This window comes from Bradysia coprophila, unplaced genomic scaffold (assembly GCF_014529535.1).
Source record: "Bradysia coprophila strain Holo2 unplaced genomic scaffold, BU_Bcop_v1 contig_151, whole genome shotgun sequence".
NCBI classification, from domain to species: domain Eukaryota; kingdom Metazoa; phylum Arthropoda; class Insecta; order Diptera; family Sciaridae; genus Bradysia; species Bradysia coprophila.
Genome location: NW_023503423.1, coordinates 6983407 through 7001873, shown reverse-complemented (window position 1 = coordinate 7001873; position 18467 = coordinate 6983407). Strand labels below are relative to the sequence as shown.

General features: G+C 34.1%; 2 protein-coding genes across 2 annotated transcripts; one reads left to right on the top strand and one right to left on the bottom strand.

Moving 5' to 3' along the window:
• Positions 1-2115: 2115 nt before the first annotated feature.
• On the top strand, positions 2116-10655 carry LOC119074673 (protein takeout-like). Its single transcript, XM_037180956.1, has 5 exons — positions 2116-3156; positions 9011-9264; positions 9328-9448; positions 9518-9667; positions 9950-10655. The coding sequence occupies exons 1-5, from the start codon at positions 3087-3089 to the stop codon at positions 10099-10101; spliced, it is 747 nt and encodes a 248-aa protein (XP_037036851.1). The 5' UTR covers positions 2116-3086; the 3' UTR covers positions 10102-10655.
• A 2908-nt stretch (positions 10656-13563) lies between these two features.
• LOC119074675 (protein takeout-like) lies at positions 13564-18125 on the bottom strand. Its single transcript, XM_037180959.1, has 5 exons — positions 17595-18125; positions 14599-14691; positions 14395-14542; positions 14143-14329; positions 13564-13939 (listed from the first exon to the last, which is right to left on the bottom strand). The coding sequence occupies exons 1-5, from the start codon at positions 17707-17709 to the stop codon at positions 13697-13699; spliced, it is 786 nt and encodes a 261-aa protein (XP_037036854.1). The 5' UTR covers positions 17710-18125; the 3' UTR covers positions 13564-13696.
• Between the last annotated feature and the right edge of the window lie 342 nt (positions 18126-18467).

Below are 18467 nucleotides of genomic sequence, written 5' to 3'. Positions count from 1 at the left end.
TGTTCTTAATCGAAATAAAATCGTTGTTTGGAACTCAATTACCCAAATTATGAAGCTTGAATGAACTTTAATGCATTATCAATGCTATATAATCATTAGAAAAACTCCTTGTGGAATTGTCTGATTGTCTGGTTACCACTGAGCCAACATGTCCTCCTTTCAAGGTGTGGTCAAACTTCCTACATATGATTACGGAACTTAATTCCCTGGGCGGAGCAGATTTCCTCGTTTTTGTCCACCCTATTATTCACAACACATTACATATGAGATTTGATTAATGTTGTGGGAGATTAAATAATAAAATTTAGATGGACAAAATTTGATAAGGTTTTAGATTTTCTTACATAAATTTATTTAAATCTAGCGAATTTCGTAAAATAAAACTTGAGCTTGACCGTCGCGAATTCGAATACGATTTTGATTTTATAAAATTTCTCTTTTCTTCCAAAAAAAAAAGATTTCGGATGTAAGATATTATGAAATATACTAAACAACATCACCGTGGTTATTTGGTAACGTTTGAAATCAGTAAAGTCATACACATGATATTATTCGGTTTATTGTTTGTGTTGTAAGATAATTTATCCAATGTTCACAAATTCATTGAGAGGACCGTTGAGAGCGAGAGGACCGTTGAGAGCGAGAGGACCGTTGAGAGCGAGAGGACCGACGACCAGTTTATTATGACTTGCCTTGGGGTACTTGTCAAAATATCTCTTTCTCTTTAATCATAACACTCTATTTTCAAATTCACGCCGTAAGAGTGCCTAAAATTTGAATTTCAAGTGAACGAGTCAGTGAAAAAGTGAACCGAACGCTTCCAGGTATGAAAATGACGCTGCGTTAGAAAGACTTGCGTGAGAAAAATTTTGAATTTCGACGGTGTGAATTACAATTAATGTGGCCATCAAATGTGTTATACGATGGCATTTTATTTGACTGAAATGCGTCGAGTAAAAAATTAATTATTTTTCTGTTGACAATGGTTTTGTCGCAGCGACATCTTTCAGTGAAAGAGTGAATCGTTCTCTACCAATAGAGTTTTGATTGAATAGAGAAAAGAGAATTGACGCCGTAATCCTTCTCCAGGCAGAAAATTAGTGTTTGAGTCATCAAGCCATGTCCACAACGGAACGATCAGATCGAGTTTTAATGAAAAACTATTTTTACTTATTTGACCGACTAAATGCAAACGGTCGTTAGTTCGACAGATCCAGCGCAGATCACTAAAGGTGATGCAACACATACACACGTGCACATACATGCAAGTGATTTTCTAGTCACGTCGTCAGAGTATCTGACGGTTCATAAATATAACTAACTGTTCGATACTTCGTCCAATATCGTTGTTGAAAAACGTAAGATATTTTAGCGAATTCAATTCCAGAACTCATCTCTCATTTGCTGAAAAAACCTCGCGTTTGGTTAAATAACTATTTCGTTCTGCCTTATCCTGTTACAGACGGCTGTCATCTGCTATCCACAACGACAATAATAATAAACGACAAGCATCTTCAAATGAGGTCTTATATAACAAAAAGCGTGGTCAAAACAAATGAAGTAAAAGATTTCTGAAATCAATCTTTGAAAATCTTCGATCAAATGAAGTAATAGATTAGATAGTAAAACTGTTAATATCCTTGCCGTCTGTGACAAGTTATAACACCTGAGATCAATCAGATGGCCATTATGGCAAATTGTTTATTTCGTCGGTACATTCGTATGTGCATAATGAACATGTAACGATCCCAAAGTCAATTTCGCAAAAATTTTTGAATACTAATTCGTAAAAACAAACATTTTAGTTTAAAATTTTAGCTGGTAATTTTTCTTTGCACATAATCCGACAAGGTCATCTCACAAGAAGACATATAAAACTCATTTCTACGAATATTCCCTGATAGTATGTGCACATTATCGATCCGTGGGATCAGCGAAACATTGAAAACAAGCAAACAAAAAAATCTATGTTAATCGTTCAACCGTCTTTCACGCGAAAAATAAAAAGACTTCGTCAACGAACATATCAAACTCTCATTAACGACCCCACCGCATAAAATGCGGCTGAGTGAATATTCCGAATAAAACTATAAAAGTTAACGAAAACTGCTGAACGTGTTTACTTGAAAAGGTGCTTTATTCGCTTGCATTACGAACAGACGATGCTCAGTTTGATCATTTTAATTTAATTTCGTTGATATTTAATATTAATTAGAAGTAAAACCTAGCATTTTTATATAGAATTTGTATACAACGGTTTGGTGAGAGTGAAATAGAACGAACACGTTAAGACGTTATTGCCTATTACGTTATACGCGAAAATTATACTTTCGTTGCATAAAATTTTTTTTTCTTTTCATTCCAACATCGCATGCATCAAGTGGTCTTTTATATTATTTCATGAAATTTTTATGGAATATACCAAGTATAGAGTTTACTAGGCTCTAGACATTTGAAACGGAGACAGGCCATTACAACAAGTCATTTGTTATTTTCTTTAAAAATAAAGAAAAAAAGATTTTAAAACTAAGCTTTTGTTATACCATCACGAAGACTGACCGACAAAACAACCTATATTATATTTGGTTGATTGTGTAATGTTAATGTAACGAAATTAAAATTGCTTATTGTTATACAATTGAAAAACTGTGAACTGTGCGATTATTATTACATCAAAAAAATAATCATAAAAACGAAGTTTTATTGAAACACAAAGTAAAAACAAAAATTTTTGTGTCTATGACCAAGTCCGTTTGATTGGTAAATAAACTTTTGTCATTGTCGAATTAATTGGAAATTGACCGAAAAAAGTGAGAACTCCCACAAAGCGTGACGATTTTGGTATATAATACGACATTGTCTCTGGCTGCTTCCTTTGTGTGTGTGATTTTCGTTTGGACCCACCATTGAAACACCACCATTCAAATTTTGAATTCGGTTTCTGTTTCCATTCAGTACGAGTTTCAAATGTGATTCGACCACAAGACATCTTATAACAGTGGAAAATAAAATCAGATCTATTTTCAACGGTTCATATTATATACAACACTCGCATTCGTAAAAGTTTGAAGTATTGCAAAAGGAAAATGGATTACATCGTCAGTTGGATACTATTTGTAACTGCTCTGATTACTCCAATCGTTGCATTCGAAAAGCGTAAGTGCATGTTTTTTTCTTCATTTTTATTTTTATTTAATTAAGGCTACGTCTACTTTACTGCTAAGACTATGTTGAGTGTAGATTGCATTTCAATTTCATTTCATACAAAAAAATACCTTATTACGGTTCCGAGACCGCAACAATCGCTGGTGTAAATAAAATTTGAATTGAGTGACGATTTTCAAGAAAATTAAAATTTTCCTAGATTTTCCTAGAACCGTAAGACGCAAATACGAGGGGTTACCGACTTGAGAAAATGATGTCACACCTCTACGAGAAAATGACACAAAAAATGTTTTTAAATATGGAAATGTTCAGTGAAAAACTCGAGGAAATGGGTTCAATTTTCAGGTTGATTAGATTGATATAAATCGATCGAAATTTTGACCAATGGCAGTCCGATCGCATTCCAAAATTTGTGTGCAAACTAGACACAGTCAACTTCGCAAAGAGGGGTACTTTTTGAAATATTCTTTGTGAAACCCGTTACTTAGAAAATGCTAATATTATTTAAATATTATTGCGCTTTTGTGAGGTTGGCTATGATTAGTTAATAGTCAAAGTAATCCACTGTACTAATGTCTAATGTCATAGTTTTGAAAGCCACAGAGATCGATTCATTGATGCAATACCCTCTCTAGCAAACAAACTTCGTTTTGACGTTGTCAAAATACCGCCTTGCTACTTTCTAATTTTATATGTTCAATCAACGCACTTCAAGCAAAAGTTGTACTCTAAATAGGGTACTGAAACTTGACAGTGCTCCATACAAAATTTTACACTGTAAAAAGAGTGGGGATAAAATTTCATACAAAAAGTTTAGCAGCTGTCATTAATAGCACTTTTGCTTGAAGTGCGTTGGTACAACGCAAAGACTACGGTGCATTTTTACCACCTTAATGAATGTAGTTAGGTTTCTATTGGTGTCAAAGCATCCAGGAAAGTTCCACTACAAACATCGAGTTTCATTAGACAGTAGCAATAAAATAAATTTTTGTTCGAGTTGAAGCTTCATTTGTTTATAAATTTAAATTGAGGATAATAACGAGGATAGTACTCAAATTAATGAAAAAATTAGTGTAAGAAGATTGTCTTTCAATTGAGCTCTCACCGATAAAATCAGTTCAACAAGCTACACTATTCTAATTTTGATAAATTGTTAAACATTTGCCTCAATTTTATGTGCCATCCGTCTATCTAAATGTGAATCGTTCCTCATTTGCGCAAACCATAAATTTCTGATGATATTTGCTTAAGGTTGTTTCATCGAGTTTCGTACCGTATATCTATACCGTGCACTGTTATACCTGCTTAATATGATCGTCTCACTACATAGAACGCACTTCACACACGAAATTATGCAATTTTTCTTTCATATGATTACATTATTTGATTATGGAAGTAATAACAAGTTTTATAGCTTGAATTATAGATGCAAATAGCGAATGTTTAGATTGTTAGATGGAAAGTCACCGTATGAGTGTCGTGCGGCGACGTACCAAGCAACAATTAAATGGTTTTTAGTAGGTCACACTCTGAACGACATTTTTCACACACTTTGTTTCATCTTTGCTTGAAAATTCAAGTTAACAGCAAGGTAAAATGTAAAAAATCAAATATAAACAGTTGGAGTCACTCATGAGATTGATATGTTAGCGCTGACATTTTCTAGCTAGGTTTGGTGCCCATGGATTTTTGGGTGTAGTAGGTTAGCATCAGCACATATCGAGTTTAATTCTATGGTTGTAGTACAACTCAGCAATTTGGCGTGAGATGTCAAAACAACATATCTCATTTTATCAGTGCTTTGCATAGATATCGAAAGCTCCTTTAGATTCCAATTGAAAAGTAGTAGATTTCATTGGACTTCAAAAAAGCTCAAAGCTCTCGAAAGCTCAAGAAAAATGGGACGCAAAAGTTAGTTTGAAATATGACGTAACACTCCTGACGGATTCATATCAGGTTATATTAATGTTGGAGATTAAAAACCGCGGAACATTTTCATTTTCGAAATTCGAGACGAACGTACAAAAAGCGCATTATAAAGAAAGACAAAATGTTGATATATTAAGAGGAGGCCAACGGAAAATGATTTTCTAGTAAGACTCGGCAATGCAGTTGTACCAATTTTGCAACAACTAGACTTCTTAAGAAGGTTTCGTTTGTGATGTGAGATTTACTATCGACAGGAACTGGTTTTATCGAACGCAGAAAAAGTAAATGTTGAGTAAATGCTTTGACCATGCCAACAACATGTTTTGTACAATTCGCTTCCCTCAACTTTTTGCGACAAAACGGATTAGCAAAAATTTATTTTGTTGGCGAGTTAAGTTCATTTTAAATTTATTGCCTTTGTTGTACCTCCTGACGTGGACTTAAGGCAATTAAAAAAATAATATTTTTTTGAACCTTCTTGCACGTCAGAAAGTTCGATGACATCAACGCTGAGATGGTAAAAAAAATGTTGTGCTCTCTGGTTCAACAGCATCCATCGATGTAATTTTGTCGTTTTGAATTTTTATTTAAAGAAAAAAAATAAGTTGACCTTGAGTCATATGATCAATATTAACAATAAATAAGTTGGGCTGGACCTGTCGTTTATTCGAGTAAAAACAAGGTAAATAAACGTAAACATAGGAAATTTTTTTGCTTAGCTCACTGATGATGGGTTTGGACTTTTTTTCGTATTTCCTTTTTTGTTTTGAATTTTGTTCTTGACTTTGACGACAATTTTTTTTCCGTCGTTTTATTTGACTTTGACTTTAAATCGTTTCAAAAATTAACAAAACTGAATTTCAATAAAATTAAGATAACATTCCAAGGTTGTGTTTGTTTTGCTATGTTTACAAGAAATGGCCATTTCGTTTTAGCATCATGATCATCATGATTTGTGAATTATTGTTTTTTAATTTTAATTTTTTTCCTGCCTGGTATTCTAAGCCTAATAATAACTTTTAGCGATGTTTTTACAACGAAAACATGGCAGGTTGGCAAGTTGTTTCTTTTTATACTCAATGTCTGAGAGGTATAAGGCTAACATCTAGCCACATTAGTGATAATGCTGTTTCATTGAAAAAGTAAATTACAGGTTTGAAAATGAGAACATGACTAGACGAGAATTGCTTACGAGAATCTGATCTATAATCTGCATTATATCAAACGAAGCTCGTGATCCGTCCCAAGCCTATTAAAAATGATTCTATTTTAAAAATAAATGCATTGAGAACGAGTACACAACAAAAGAATGTCTTGACGTATTCCAAAGAAAGAAGAAGCAACCTATGGATACCAATTATACTGGAACCATGGGCATTTTTGTATTTTTGGAACCAGAAATGGTCAAATCAAACGCCCAAGACGCTTACAATCAAGCAGTATCTTCAGGTTGTTAAGGAAGGTTATCATCTGTTATCGATAAAGACTTCTAGCAACAAATAACAAGTTTGGGCTAATGCGGTGTTAAATATCGAAAAACATGTTCATCAAAATGAAGTAAAAGATTTATAATCAATCTCTTGAAAATACTTAGATCAAATGAAGTAATAGATCCGATAGTAAAACTGCTGATATACTTGACAAGCATAGCTTGTCGCTTCTGACAGGCTAAGTAAATTAAATGTCAAAGTTGGATTCATAAGCGATGTCCGAATTCTGTGGTATTGTTCAGATTTGGGTTGTTCGTCACAAAAATGTTTTCTATTTGGTCGTCGTCATAGGGAAATTAAAATTTTCTGAAGTGTTTTCTTTCATTCGGCTCTTTATTGTTCTCCGACGTAACGCAATAGGAGAGAGGGAAAGTTCTATACATTTTCTTGTGCTAGGAACTCGTCTAAAAAAAACATCGATTCTTTCATGACATATTTTATTATTAATTCCAAAGATTCACATTAATAAATTAAAAATAATTTAGAAATTGTTATAAAATTGGCGAAGAAAAGTCATCTTCTGCCATTGAGGCTTTTCTGATAGAGCATTGCCGCATTTCCTGATGAAAGCCAACAGTTCACGATCTAACCGCTATTTATGTTTTACGAAAGTTGAAAATTCTATCAAAACTACAACATCTGTCCATATAGAAAATAAAAACATAAGTCGTACGGCCTTGTAGATTCTAAAATGCAGAATTAATTTACCGACTGTAATTCACATTCCTATTGAAGTGAGTATAGACGTCGAGTTATACGACGTTAGATATATGCCGTTATAGCATGCAAAGGAATTTCCATAAAATTTGTAACACAATTTCAACAAAATATTATGCAACTAAAGTGGACAGCATGTTTCATTGATAGTTTGGGTTTTTTCGGTTTATTTTTTCTTTCGATTATGCAGATTTTGGATCACAAGAAACAAACGTAAAAAATCAATCGTGTGGTCGAAAGTTGAATACCGCCCTTTTTTACTCATACAACTTTTTCATTGGAATTCCCAAAAATTACAAAATTCTTTGTATACCATGCTCATATAACTCTTATACTCATAAGAAAATTCATTCTTTCCTGCCAGAAGTTGGTACGAAAATTTCGTAATTTCTACGTGAACGTAACGTGTTTCGTAAAGTTCAAATAAACATTCGACAAATAAATTTCAGATTAATTGACCGGAGATAAGCATTAATTTTGCACTTTAACATTATAACGAAGAATATAAAACGCTAATCTCACAAATATGCAGCACCGCATAGCACCAGTGTCTTCTTGAAATGCGAATCACATACAACAATTGTTTACTTGTTTACTGATTTCGTTGCTCAATGCTAGCATTTCATAAAGAAAAAAATTGTTGTTGTTGGTAACATATGATGAGGTTTAGCAATATATGCAAAGTTGCTGTTTACCAATTTGAACCTTCAAAAGTTTAAATATTTTACATTTTTACTTATCGCTTGTTCACGCATTTTTATTCACTCGAAATTCGTTCGGTTCATTCAGAAATAAATTAGAAATATCAAGTGTAATGAAATGAGACCTGAATTAAGCAATCAGTTGGGGATGCGCCATATCACTATAATCCAATTTAATTGAAGTATTTATAGTCTCAGTTTTTCATGATGAAATTTCGGGAAACATAAACACTCAATGCACTTTGAAACAGACTAAGCTTCTTTAACGTCGCACAAACGACAGACATCACTACGTTCAACTGATAGATGGAAAATCTATTACTTCACCAGTTTTAACCTAAATTTTGCAATGTTGACATCGATAAAGCTTTGTGACCAATACAGATGAGTTGTCGGTACACTCAAGCCAGACAAGTTACTTAAATAACGTTTATGTATTCAAAAAGGCCGGTAAACTAAATATGATACTACAGTTCCACAAAAATGGTTTCATAGGTCGAACTAGTGAGTACGGTTAAACTACAGGACAAGTTTAGTTAAACAAAATGTGCACACATCAAAAGTCCTTTATACTTTAGGTGTCGTTCAGGTTTCAAAATGTCGATGCCATTCTTTTTTCTCGTTATAAAGTGCAAAATGCAAAACAAACCTTTTAAAAGCGGCTTATCATCTGAAAAGACACAAATGAGCGTATAAATAATATAGCAAAATTATATATCAAAACAAATGAAGTAAAAGATTTTATATCAAATATTAGGCGAAACTGTAATAAAAGAAGTAATAGATTGTAACACATACTGGAGCTACGCGGTGTACTTAGTTTAAGAAATTATGTTTAAAAATAAATGCAATTGAAATAGATTCGTTGCTTATAACATGATACGAAATTCGAATAACGAATTGCACTTCTTCTTAAATCTTCAGTATATTTTGTCAAACAAGTGCAGGCCATTGCAGGCCATTGATTTAATGAAACCTTTTTTTCATTAGAAAATTCTCTCGTTTCAGCCGTCTATGTAATGCCATGTAGTCGAAGTGATCCAGAGATCAATGCCTGCATCAAAAATTCATTCAACCATTTGAAACCGTACCTAAGGGATGGATTACCGGAACTTAAAGTGCCCGCATTGGAACCGCTAAACATTGAACAAATGGCAATGGAAAATGATGCCGGAGCTGTACGTGTGAAAGCGCTATTCTCCAATATTATCGTCAAAGGATCGTCTAACTATACGGTTAAGGAAGTTCGGAGTGATGTTAAGGTTGTTCAGACTTAATTTGTTCTCTGCCAACGTATTAAAAACATTTTTTTTTCCAACTCGAAGAAATTGAGAATCGATATGAGGCTTACCGTACCTCGTGTGGAGTCACGAGGAAAGTACGAAGTTTTTGGGAATGTGTTGCTGTTACCAGTCCGATCGAATGGTGAATTTTGGGCCGAATTTTGTAAGTTGAATTTGCATTGTTGTTGATTGATATAATGGACAAACATAAATTTAATTTTTTTTTCGTCAGCTGATATCACAGCCATTGCCAAGGTATATGGAAAAGAAGTCCAACGTAACGGTGTGTCATACATGGATATCGATAAATTGAACATTGATTTTACAATGAAGGGTGCCCGATTTAAGGTTAAAGACAATTTAAACAGTCAGAATGTTTTGGGTGAGTTGACTGTTGTTCGAAGTGTAATGGATCATTTACATTTTTCAGTGCTGCCAGCAGATTTAAACCATCAATAACTCGCTAAATATGCGTTCCGGAGAGTCCAATGTGTGTTCAACTATCCCAATTAGGGGGGGAACACATATATTACTCAAGGAAATGCATATTTATCGAGCTATAAATGATTTAAGTCTGCTGGCACCACTGAAAAAAGCGAACATCATTTTTAAATGAACGTTAATTTTGATGGACGAAATTTTAATTTAAAAAAAACGTTTATAGGCGAAGCAATCAATCAATTCCTGAACACAAATGCCAACGAATTGGTACAAGAAATGCGACCGGCTGCATCACAAAGTATTGGCAAATTGTTTAAAAATATTTTGAATCAAGCATTTAGCAGTATACCGATGAATACGTGGTTGCTTGAATAAATCATTTTGTTCGTTAGTTCGATTACACAACATTCAGTTTGGCGTGTAAGAATGATGTTATACTATAGAAAGCATACAATTAATTTATAACTTTTTTCGTTTATAATAATCCAAAGACAACAAAAAAAAACCTTTTTTTAAATAAAATTGAATGATTAAAGTAGAATGTTCACCGATCCCAGTGAATTTGATAAATTATTTGCATTGAATTAAAAATGTTGCAATTTCCTTTGTTCAGGTTTTTCTTCTTTTTAATTTTCATGAAATTGTAAATAAAATATTTTAAGTTTACCGTTTCGTATACATTTATAGTTAAGTGAATCATGTCTCATTTTCAATTAAATAATAATTAAATTATCGCCCACATTCGATACATTATCTGTAGGTATATTCATGCAATGACAATTTTATCGATTAGATTATCTCTCAATAAACTCCCCCCAATCGTGTATTATGTGTGTAACCGCATAATATCCGAATTCAGAGGAAATATACGTGATTTATTGTAGTTTTAAATTTTAAAATAAAAATTGAAATAAAATATTTTGAATCGACTAAATTTGGTTATTAATGAGTTTCAGAATAATGAAAGAAGTTTTTGGGCCTGTACGAACTACACAGGTCTTATAGGTTTAGTATCAATTTTGCAAAACGCCGAATTCGAATGTTCTTTTTTTACTCAGATTACCTACCTCAAATCCTAAAGTTTTACGCCCGAAAAAAAGAGGTTTTATGATCCACTCTTCGATATAAAACAGAGGAATGGACCCGTACGAATGGTACCAATGTATCACGTTTATTTAGTTTTCAATTAACACATTGAAATTAATTGCGGCTTGTCAACTTTCGGCACCCTGGACTTTACTTAAATAGTCGTGGAATGCCTCCAAATAAATTTCCAAAAATCCAAAACTGAATTCTAGATTTTTAGAAATTTATTTGGAGACATTCCACGACTATTTAAGTAAAGTCCAGGGTGCCGAAAGTTGACAAGCCGCAATTATTTTGAATGTGTTAAACACTTTGTAATATTTTAGTTTCATCTTTCCACTCAGCTACTGTTACTGTGAACGGTGTACTGTATAATGCCTCGTTTTTTAACGAAACACTTCCGCGTAAGTTTTCTTCTATAGATTTTATAAGAAAAAAGAAGACTTAAGGAAATGTATACATTTTAGAGCGATCGAGTTGTTATATCACACAATAAAAATCTGGGACACAGTTAGCAACAACCGTCTACGGAAGATTGCACTTCCAAAGATCCACGACTTCCAATGTTGATTGATGTATGAAAAGTTTGGGAAAGATCTAATAACAGCAGAGATGAACATAATGTCGCATATCCTTTGATGTCTGATAAAACTATCGTTGGAAGAGGTAATTCGTAATAACAACTTGAATGGAAAATTGTTCTACAGTTTAAACGCTTCTGTGCTTCTGTGATGTTAAAAATGTGGGTGAGACTGAAAATAGAATAGAGACTTTTGAAGAACGGCGCACTCAGAACCTTATGTGACCGACCATACTATTAAGATGCAACACGGTGCGGTTGAATGAATTTTAACTGAGCATTTCGATGAACTTTTTATATTTTTGGATGTTATTAGTCAGCTCGGAGCCCTGACCAAGGTTCCACAAAATTTTTTGATTTTCATCCGTACCGTCGTAGACATTGGTGCATAGCACGTCCTGTCTACAGAGAGAGTGGTTGTGGTTTCAAACGATAAATTCTAATAACAATTGTACAAAAATTTGGTACCCTAAGTGCAGGTGAAGCCGGCAAAGATACGCTAAAGTTGAAAAAATTTGATTTTCAAACAGTCATAGAGGCGGGGATACTTGAGATATGAAGCTAATGAATAGTTCTAGCAGTAGAGCAACATTACATCTACCAATAACCAAAAAAATATTTTTGAAGACCAACTACGTAGAGGGCGACAGTAGCTCAATGCTCAAAGTTTTTCCCTCATATTTCGTAAAATTTGCAAGTTTCAGAGGCACCTGAGACGCACTTATTAAAATTTTTTGTAATTAAAATGGTTAATTCTGAAATGCTGGAAGTCTCAGCTGTCCACACCACACATGCAATGACTCATGTCAACAGTGCCGATATGTTGGATGAATAAGTGAAATGTGTCCTTCTACAGCGAAACTTTGTGCATGATTTGAAATATGGTATTTTGGTTTTTTTGTTGTCTCTATAATTTTGTTAATCAAACAAATCATCCCAGCGGTGTTTTCAAAGATTTTACCGACAGTACACAGATCATGAAAAAAGTGTGAAAAATGGACCAATGCAAAATATGACATTCAATGTATGAGTGCTGCCAAATATTTTGCAAGCTCGGTGAAAAATAATGTTTACATTGTGCTTGCAAAATATTTGACATTTGGCTCATATACATTTTGTGTCAAATTTTGCAAGAATTTTGCAGCGGTCGCATTTTTCACTAACTGTGTACTCATTTAAAAATGGAAAATTTTTATTTTTTCTATCAATTTCCACTATTTCTACTGTACCTAGGCATGTTCGATAATTCATTCGATTGATAAAATATCGATTATTTCACTGGAATCGATTATCGATCTCTTCAGAAAATCAATATCAATCGAATGTTTTATCGATAATCGATAAATATCGACTGAAAATCGATAAATATCGCCTGATATTAGGTACATAACGACTGATAATCGGCAAATATAGACTGATAATTCGATTTTCAGTGGATATTTGTTGATTATCAGTCGATATTTGTCGATTATCGATAAAACATTCGATTGATATAGTATCGATTATTTGAAAATTGATGTTCACTTTCGCTTATCAACTTTTTCAACTCTTGTGAGTTTGTTGCGACATTATCTCAACGTAGATTCGAACAAACGAAAACTAGGATAAAAGTATCCTAAACTGAATTTTTCATGAAGATGGAGATTATAAAATGTACTAAAACTCGAAATTGTTGCTCTGTGAGGTATAGATCATCTTCAAAAGAGTTGGTAATGCCATCCACGTTTAAAAAAAAAATTAAACAAAAGAATGAATGAAAGAAACTTAAGTGACATTACGTCTGAAATTATCGTAGATTGATCTATCGTTGTAAAGGAGTCTTGTTTAGCGGTAAGTGTTTCGTAGGAGTAATTTTTTTGAAGTAAAACCGATTTCTTTCGAGTGTCGACAAATAAAATATTTTGAATCTGGACTTAAAGTACTCGTGTGAACAAGACCTTTCAAATTCTGTATGAACCATATGTTTACAAACTAAAAAAAAACTTTTCTCAGTCCAATTGTGATACACCTAACACCTACCTTAAATCCTTAAGGTAATGTTCACATTGCGATATAAAGCGCTTTAACCTGGCCTTAAGTTTATTTTTTGCTGAATGCCACTCACATTATACATGAAATGCTGGGCATTATAATCATCAAAAATTTCATCGCCGTTTTGCATACAAGCTGACTTATAACTTAGTAACTCATTTATTTCACATTGTATTTACACTTATCAAAACTACATTCTAACTTACACAACTAAGGTACCACAAAATATAGCTAAGACCTGCAAATGTTGCATTTAGGAAAAAGTTATTCGGATTATTTCAACCACAAGTCGATTGGCAACTTCGAAAATACATTGTTCCACAAACCCGTAAATATGTCAGCCAAACCCTTCTCTAAATCGGGTCGCAGTTCGGAAATGACTTCATTAGCATTTTGATTCAGAAACATATTTAACGATGAGCCCAACACTTTATTGCCATTGAAGAGATTCGACAAGTGAATGCGCATACCACCCACTAAGAAGGTCACTTTCATTTCTTCGATGTGAATGACATCCTAAAATATGAAAAACAAATGAAAATTATTTTTTGGACACACCCTGTGTAACAGTTACTGGAAATGTTGAGTGTGTGTAAAAGCTTTTGAATTTATAAAGCGCACACAACGCAATGTTTGTCTACCTCTAGGCGTTTTGTCTTGAAACAGTATAGTGCACGAAATAATAAACGAAACGGATTTTAAATCACACAGTCTCTTACCTCTGGTTTCTTTTTTATGCTGATCTTCGTGTACACTGAACTTTTCACATCTTTCATTGTCATAGCAACGTTACCACTGCCCACCAGAGGTAGTAGCAAAATGTTTCCCTTTAAATTGTAGGTAGCATCAATTCGTAGACGTGGTATCACCAAATCGAAGCTCAGTAATTTTTTTTCCAGATCTAAACTGAAATTGCAGCGATTTATTTGAATTATTTGTTAATTAATGCAAATCAAATTTATGTATCGTACCTTGCTCGGCTAACTGTTGCGTTCGATGGACCTTTGATATTTAAGTTTTTGAAACCACCGGCTAATGTTAGGCTACCGCTACCTTTTGATACTTGAACTGAATCAATGATCAGTGGTTCAAAGTGGCTTATGCCCAGTTCCGGTATGCCTATGAATAATCAATGTTGTTTTAATTGCTATTAAAATATTGCGAGATAGTATCACCTTTAGCTAAATTTGGAAACATTCCTTCGAACATTCGTCGGAAACAGTCGTCTTCGTTGGGAGTCTCTTTGGTACATGATAAAAGCCAGTCAGCTGTAATCAGGAAAAAATATTTTTGATAATACGAAGATAATTTGTTGAGTTGATACAAAGATAATATTGGCGTTTAATGCTGAATGCGTCGCAAATCAGACTTGTCATGTTTTAAGCATTATAACTAAATCTGCCAATCTGTGACTAGGTAAAGTATGCGAAAAAATGAAGAATCTAGTACTTCAACTGTCAATATGTAATCCACAAATAATCTAACCACAAAATGAAGAACTGTGTCGGTTATCATTTTTTCATGAGTAAATGTTGAATATCGTTTGACTTGATCAATGATCTCTACTCTATTTCGTGTTTGGTTTTCAAAAATTCCCTTAAATCGCTTTTAAAGTATGGATAATCATAATTTTACCGGATTTCCTTTGTCAAGTCAAGAGTGACCAATTTAATGAAAGCATTGAATTCAAAGATAAACGTTTCGCTTTGTCTGGTCTACCTAAATAACATCTCAACAGGAAGAAACCTAGAACAAATTGTTCGTTTGCGGATTTCGCCAAAGCTCTGAGTTGCGATAAATCTGAGATAATCACGAAGGGGGAGGAATCAAAAATTTCTGGTGACTCTGGTTAAGTGGAAAATTGTTGGTGCAGAAAATCTTCTCTCCGACTGAGTGCTTTTCGAGCCTTGATTTCACATACCTTTCAAATTTAGGAGATTTACTAGCACCAATGTGTCTGCTTCGGTGCGCCGAATGAAACAATTTCCATGAAACTGTTATCGACAGCGATGGCAAAAAATAAGCAATAACTGTGCGTTCAATCAAAGCACTTAGCAGTAACAATAGAAAATAACAGAGTAGTAAGTCACGACAGTCCGGAATCACCGGAGCGATGAAGACTACTCCAACGAAAGCTTTAGAAGTGATGTTGTCTGTGTTACCAATAGATTTATTTATTGAACGTGAAGCGCTGACAACGTCCCTGAGACTGAAAAACGGAAACTGCTGGCATGAAGCAGTAACAGGTCATGCCAACATATTAAACGAAAAATCGGAAGCAATTCCAGAGCTAAGGATGAGTACTGACCAATGTGCACCACAATATTTCTTTGATAAGAATTTCCAAGTCACTATCCCAAGTAGAGAAGAATGGGAAAGCAATGTCAGTCTATTTGATCCTAGTGACGTGACTGTTTTTACAGATGGATCTAAGACTGCCGTCGAAACTGGTGCTGGAATATTTTCTAATAATCCCTCCATACATAAATCCTGCTCCTTGGGCAGGTACTCATCAATAACTCAAGCCGAGACATACGGCATAATAGACGCTTGTGCTGATCTGTATGAGGCGCAGTATCAAGGTAGAAATGTGAACATATGCACAGACAGTCAAGCTTGTTTGAAAGCTTTACAGTCTCACTGCTTATCTTCTAAGCTCATGATAGAATGTGCACAGAGAGTGAAACGAGTGGGATACTCTAACAATGTTAACCTTGTGTGGGTACCAGGACACCAGGGCGTGGATGGGAATGAAGAGGCAGACGCACTTGCTCGTAAGGGTAGTGCCATGCCACTTATAGGACCAGAACCGGCCTTCGGTTTACCATACACAATACAAAGGACGATAATTAGAGAGACATACTCTAAAAATCATGAAAACAGATGGAAGAGCCTTCACAACTGTAGACAAACAAAGATTTTCATAAATGGACCGTCCATGAAAAGGACTAAGTATTTCCTAAATTGCTCTAAAACAGCTTTAAGGAAACTGATTGGTACAATCTCGGGACACTGCAAATTGCAAAAGCACATGCACACTATGGGTTTGGCGACATCGGCGACCTGCAGGAAATGCGATGAAAAACCAGAAACTCCCGCACATCTGTTGATGGAATGTCCTACACTAGCGTGGCATCGACTCAAACATTTTGGAACAGCATTTCCGGACCAGGACCTAATAAGTAAACTTAGTATAGTTGTGATACATTCGTTTTCCAAAAAATTTATTGACGCGTTGATCGATAGTTAGAATTTTTTTTTTTTTATTGTTCAAATTTCAATTTAATATTCAGCGAAACTTGTTTTCTGCATAAAAATAATTTTGGTTATAAAAAGGGCCCACCCATGCGGCCTAATTATGTCTAAGTTGTATTATACAAACTGTAATATTACTTGGAACCAATAAACATAATCTAATCTAAGTCACGACAGTGTAACATGTCGTTTCACAGTCAGAACTACATAACGATCGATCTCTGAAGCTTCAGTCAAAAAATTTTGCCGGGCCGAGCTGCATGTAAAATGGAATACCAGGAATACAAATTTTTTAGGAAAATCGTTCTTTTACTGCTGATCACTTCTTTATTTCTGTACCCCGAAGGTGTTCCGCTTTCGTACAAGAGCAAATTCCAATTTCATTTCTTTAGTTAAACTAAACAACACAGGGTACGGAGTACAGAGTTAATTAGTTTCTTATCAAACGACGGAAAGGAAATGGATATTGACTTTAATCAACTCTTCGTCTTCTCGACCAACTCGTTTACCCAGCAAAATCCAATCTGTACATTTGACTTAAGGTTTCATTATATTCATTTCCTAACCAGAAAAACTTGTTCGTTTATTTTCTTCGAATTATTTTGCGTAAGAAAGTTTCATTCACTTTATGCTAATATGCAATTTCAAATTAATACCAAAAGAAACAGAAAAAAAAATCAATGAAAGTGAAAGAAGAAACATATTAATGTAAGAAACGGACTTCTATCGGGCAATCGCTCATAATAATGTAATAAACCTTTAAACGGCATTAGCTCAAGGTTAATTAGAGCAATAAACCTGCTTTTTGTTATTAAATTATTTCAAAATATTTGAATTAAATCCACTCGCAACATCAGTCCAATTTAAATCTAATGTTCAATAATATTACACACAAAAAACTGAAACCGAAACTCACGTTTTTCTGCCAGCTGTGGTGCATTATTTATAATATCTCGTCGACTGGATCCGCATGATACAGCTATCATGTGTGCTGTAACTATGCAAAAAATTGTTTGCTTCTTGGATATCATTTTTTTTCTGTCCGAATTTCGTAATAGTTTTCAGGTCAACGAAATTATTTTTGTGAAATTTTTTTCCGACGAAAAACCGAGATTACGAAATTGCACATACACGAAATGCAATTAAAATGTTGTGAAGTTCAGTCAAATTAACGGTCTGTCAATTCTAGTATTTAAATTCGTTTAAATCAACAAACTGGTCCACGATATCCTTTAATATATTACACTAATTCGATGCGAAAATCTTGGGCACTACTCGGAGCTCATTTTCTTTAAAATCAATTACTTCAAAAGTTCATACCAGTTCACAGTTAAAAATTCAGCGAAAAATTGGTCACTGTTTCGTTTTCGATTTATTCAGTTTAACGGGGCACGACATGCGACTGTTACTTTAAACGATTTAAAAGTGAATGAATGGTAAGCTTTTGTGGACCTGCAAACCTTCCATCAACTTCTTCAATTCAATTTACCACAACCACAAATGTGCAGATCGTTACATGGAATCGATACACATATTCAATACATTACCATACAGATTCGGTTACAGCGGTTTTACTCAATTCCAAGCTTTTGTCGTTGTAGTATTTATTAGATGAACGGCATGGTGAGTTTAAGTACAATATTATCTTGCATCAGCGGTTTTGTGACACACAGAAGTAGAGACGGTAAAAGATGAATAGAATTTGTGTGTAGTTTTGATGACCTTAACAGCTTATTCTTTCGTTAGTTGAAGAAACTTTTGTTACATGTTCTATGTGACCTTCAAACTG

Coding starts and splice junctions, on each gene's coding strand:
- LOC119074673 (XM_037180956.1), top strand. CDS start 3,087: ATGGATTACATCGTCAGTTGGATACTATTTGTAACTGCTCTGATTACT. Junction 9,265..9,327: donor AAGTTCGGAGTGATGTTAAG/GTTGTTCAGACT, acceptor TCCAACTCGAAG/AAATTGAGAATCGATATGAG. Junction 9,668..9,949: donor AAACAGTCAGAATGTTTTGG/GTGAGTTGACTG, acceptor AAACGTTTATAG/GCGAAGCAATCAATCAATTC.
- LOC119074675 (XM_037180959.1), bottom strand. CDS start 17,709: ATGATATCCAAGAAGCAAACAATTTTTTGCATAGTTACAGCACACATG. Junction 14,543..14,598: donor GTTTCCAAATTTAGCTAAAG/GTGATACTATCT, acceptor GATTATTCATAG/GCATACCGGAACTGGGCATA. Junction 13,940..14,142: donor GCATAAAAAAGAAACCAGAG/GTAAGAGACTGT, acceptor TTCATATTTTAG/GATGTCATTCACATCGAAGA.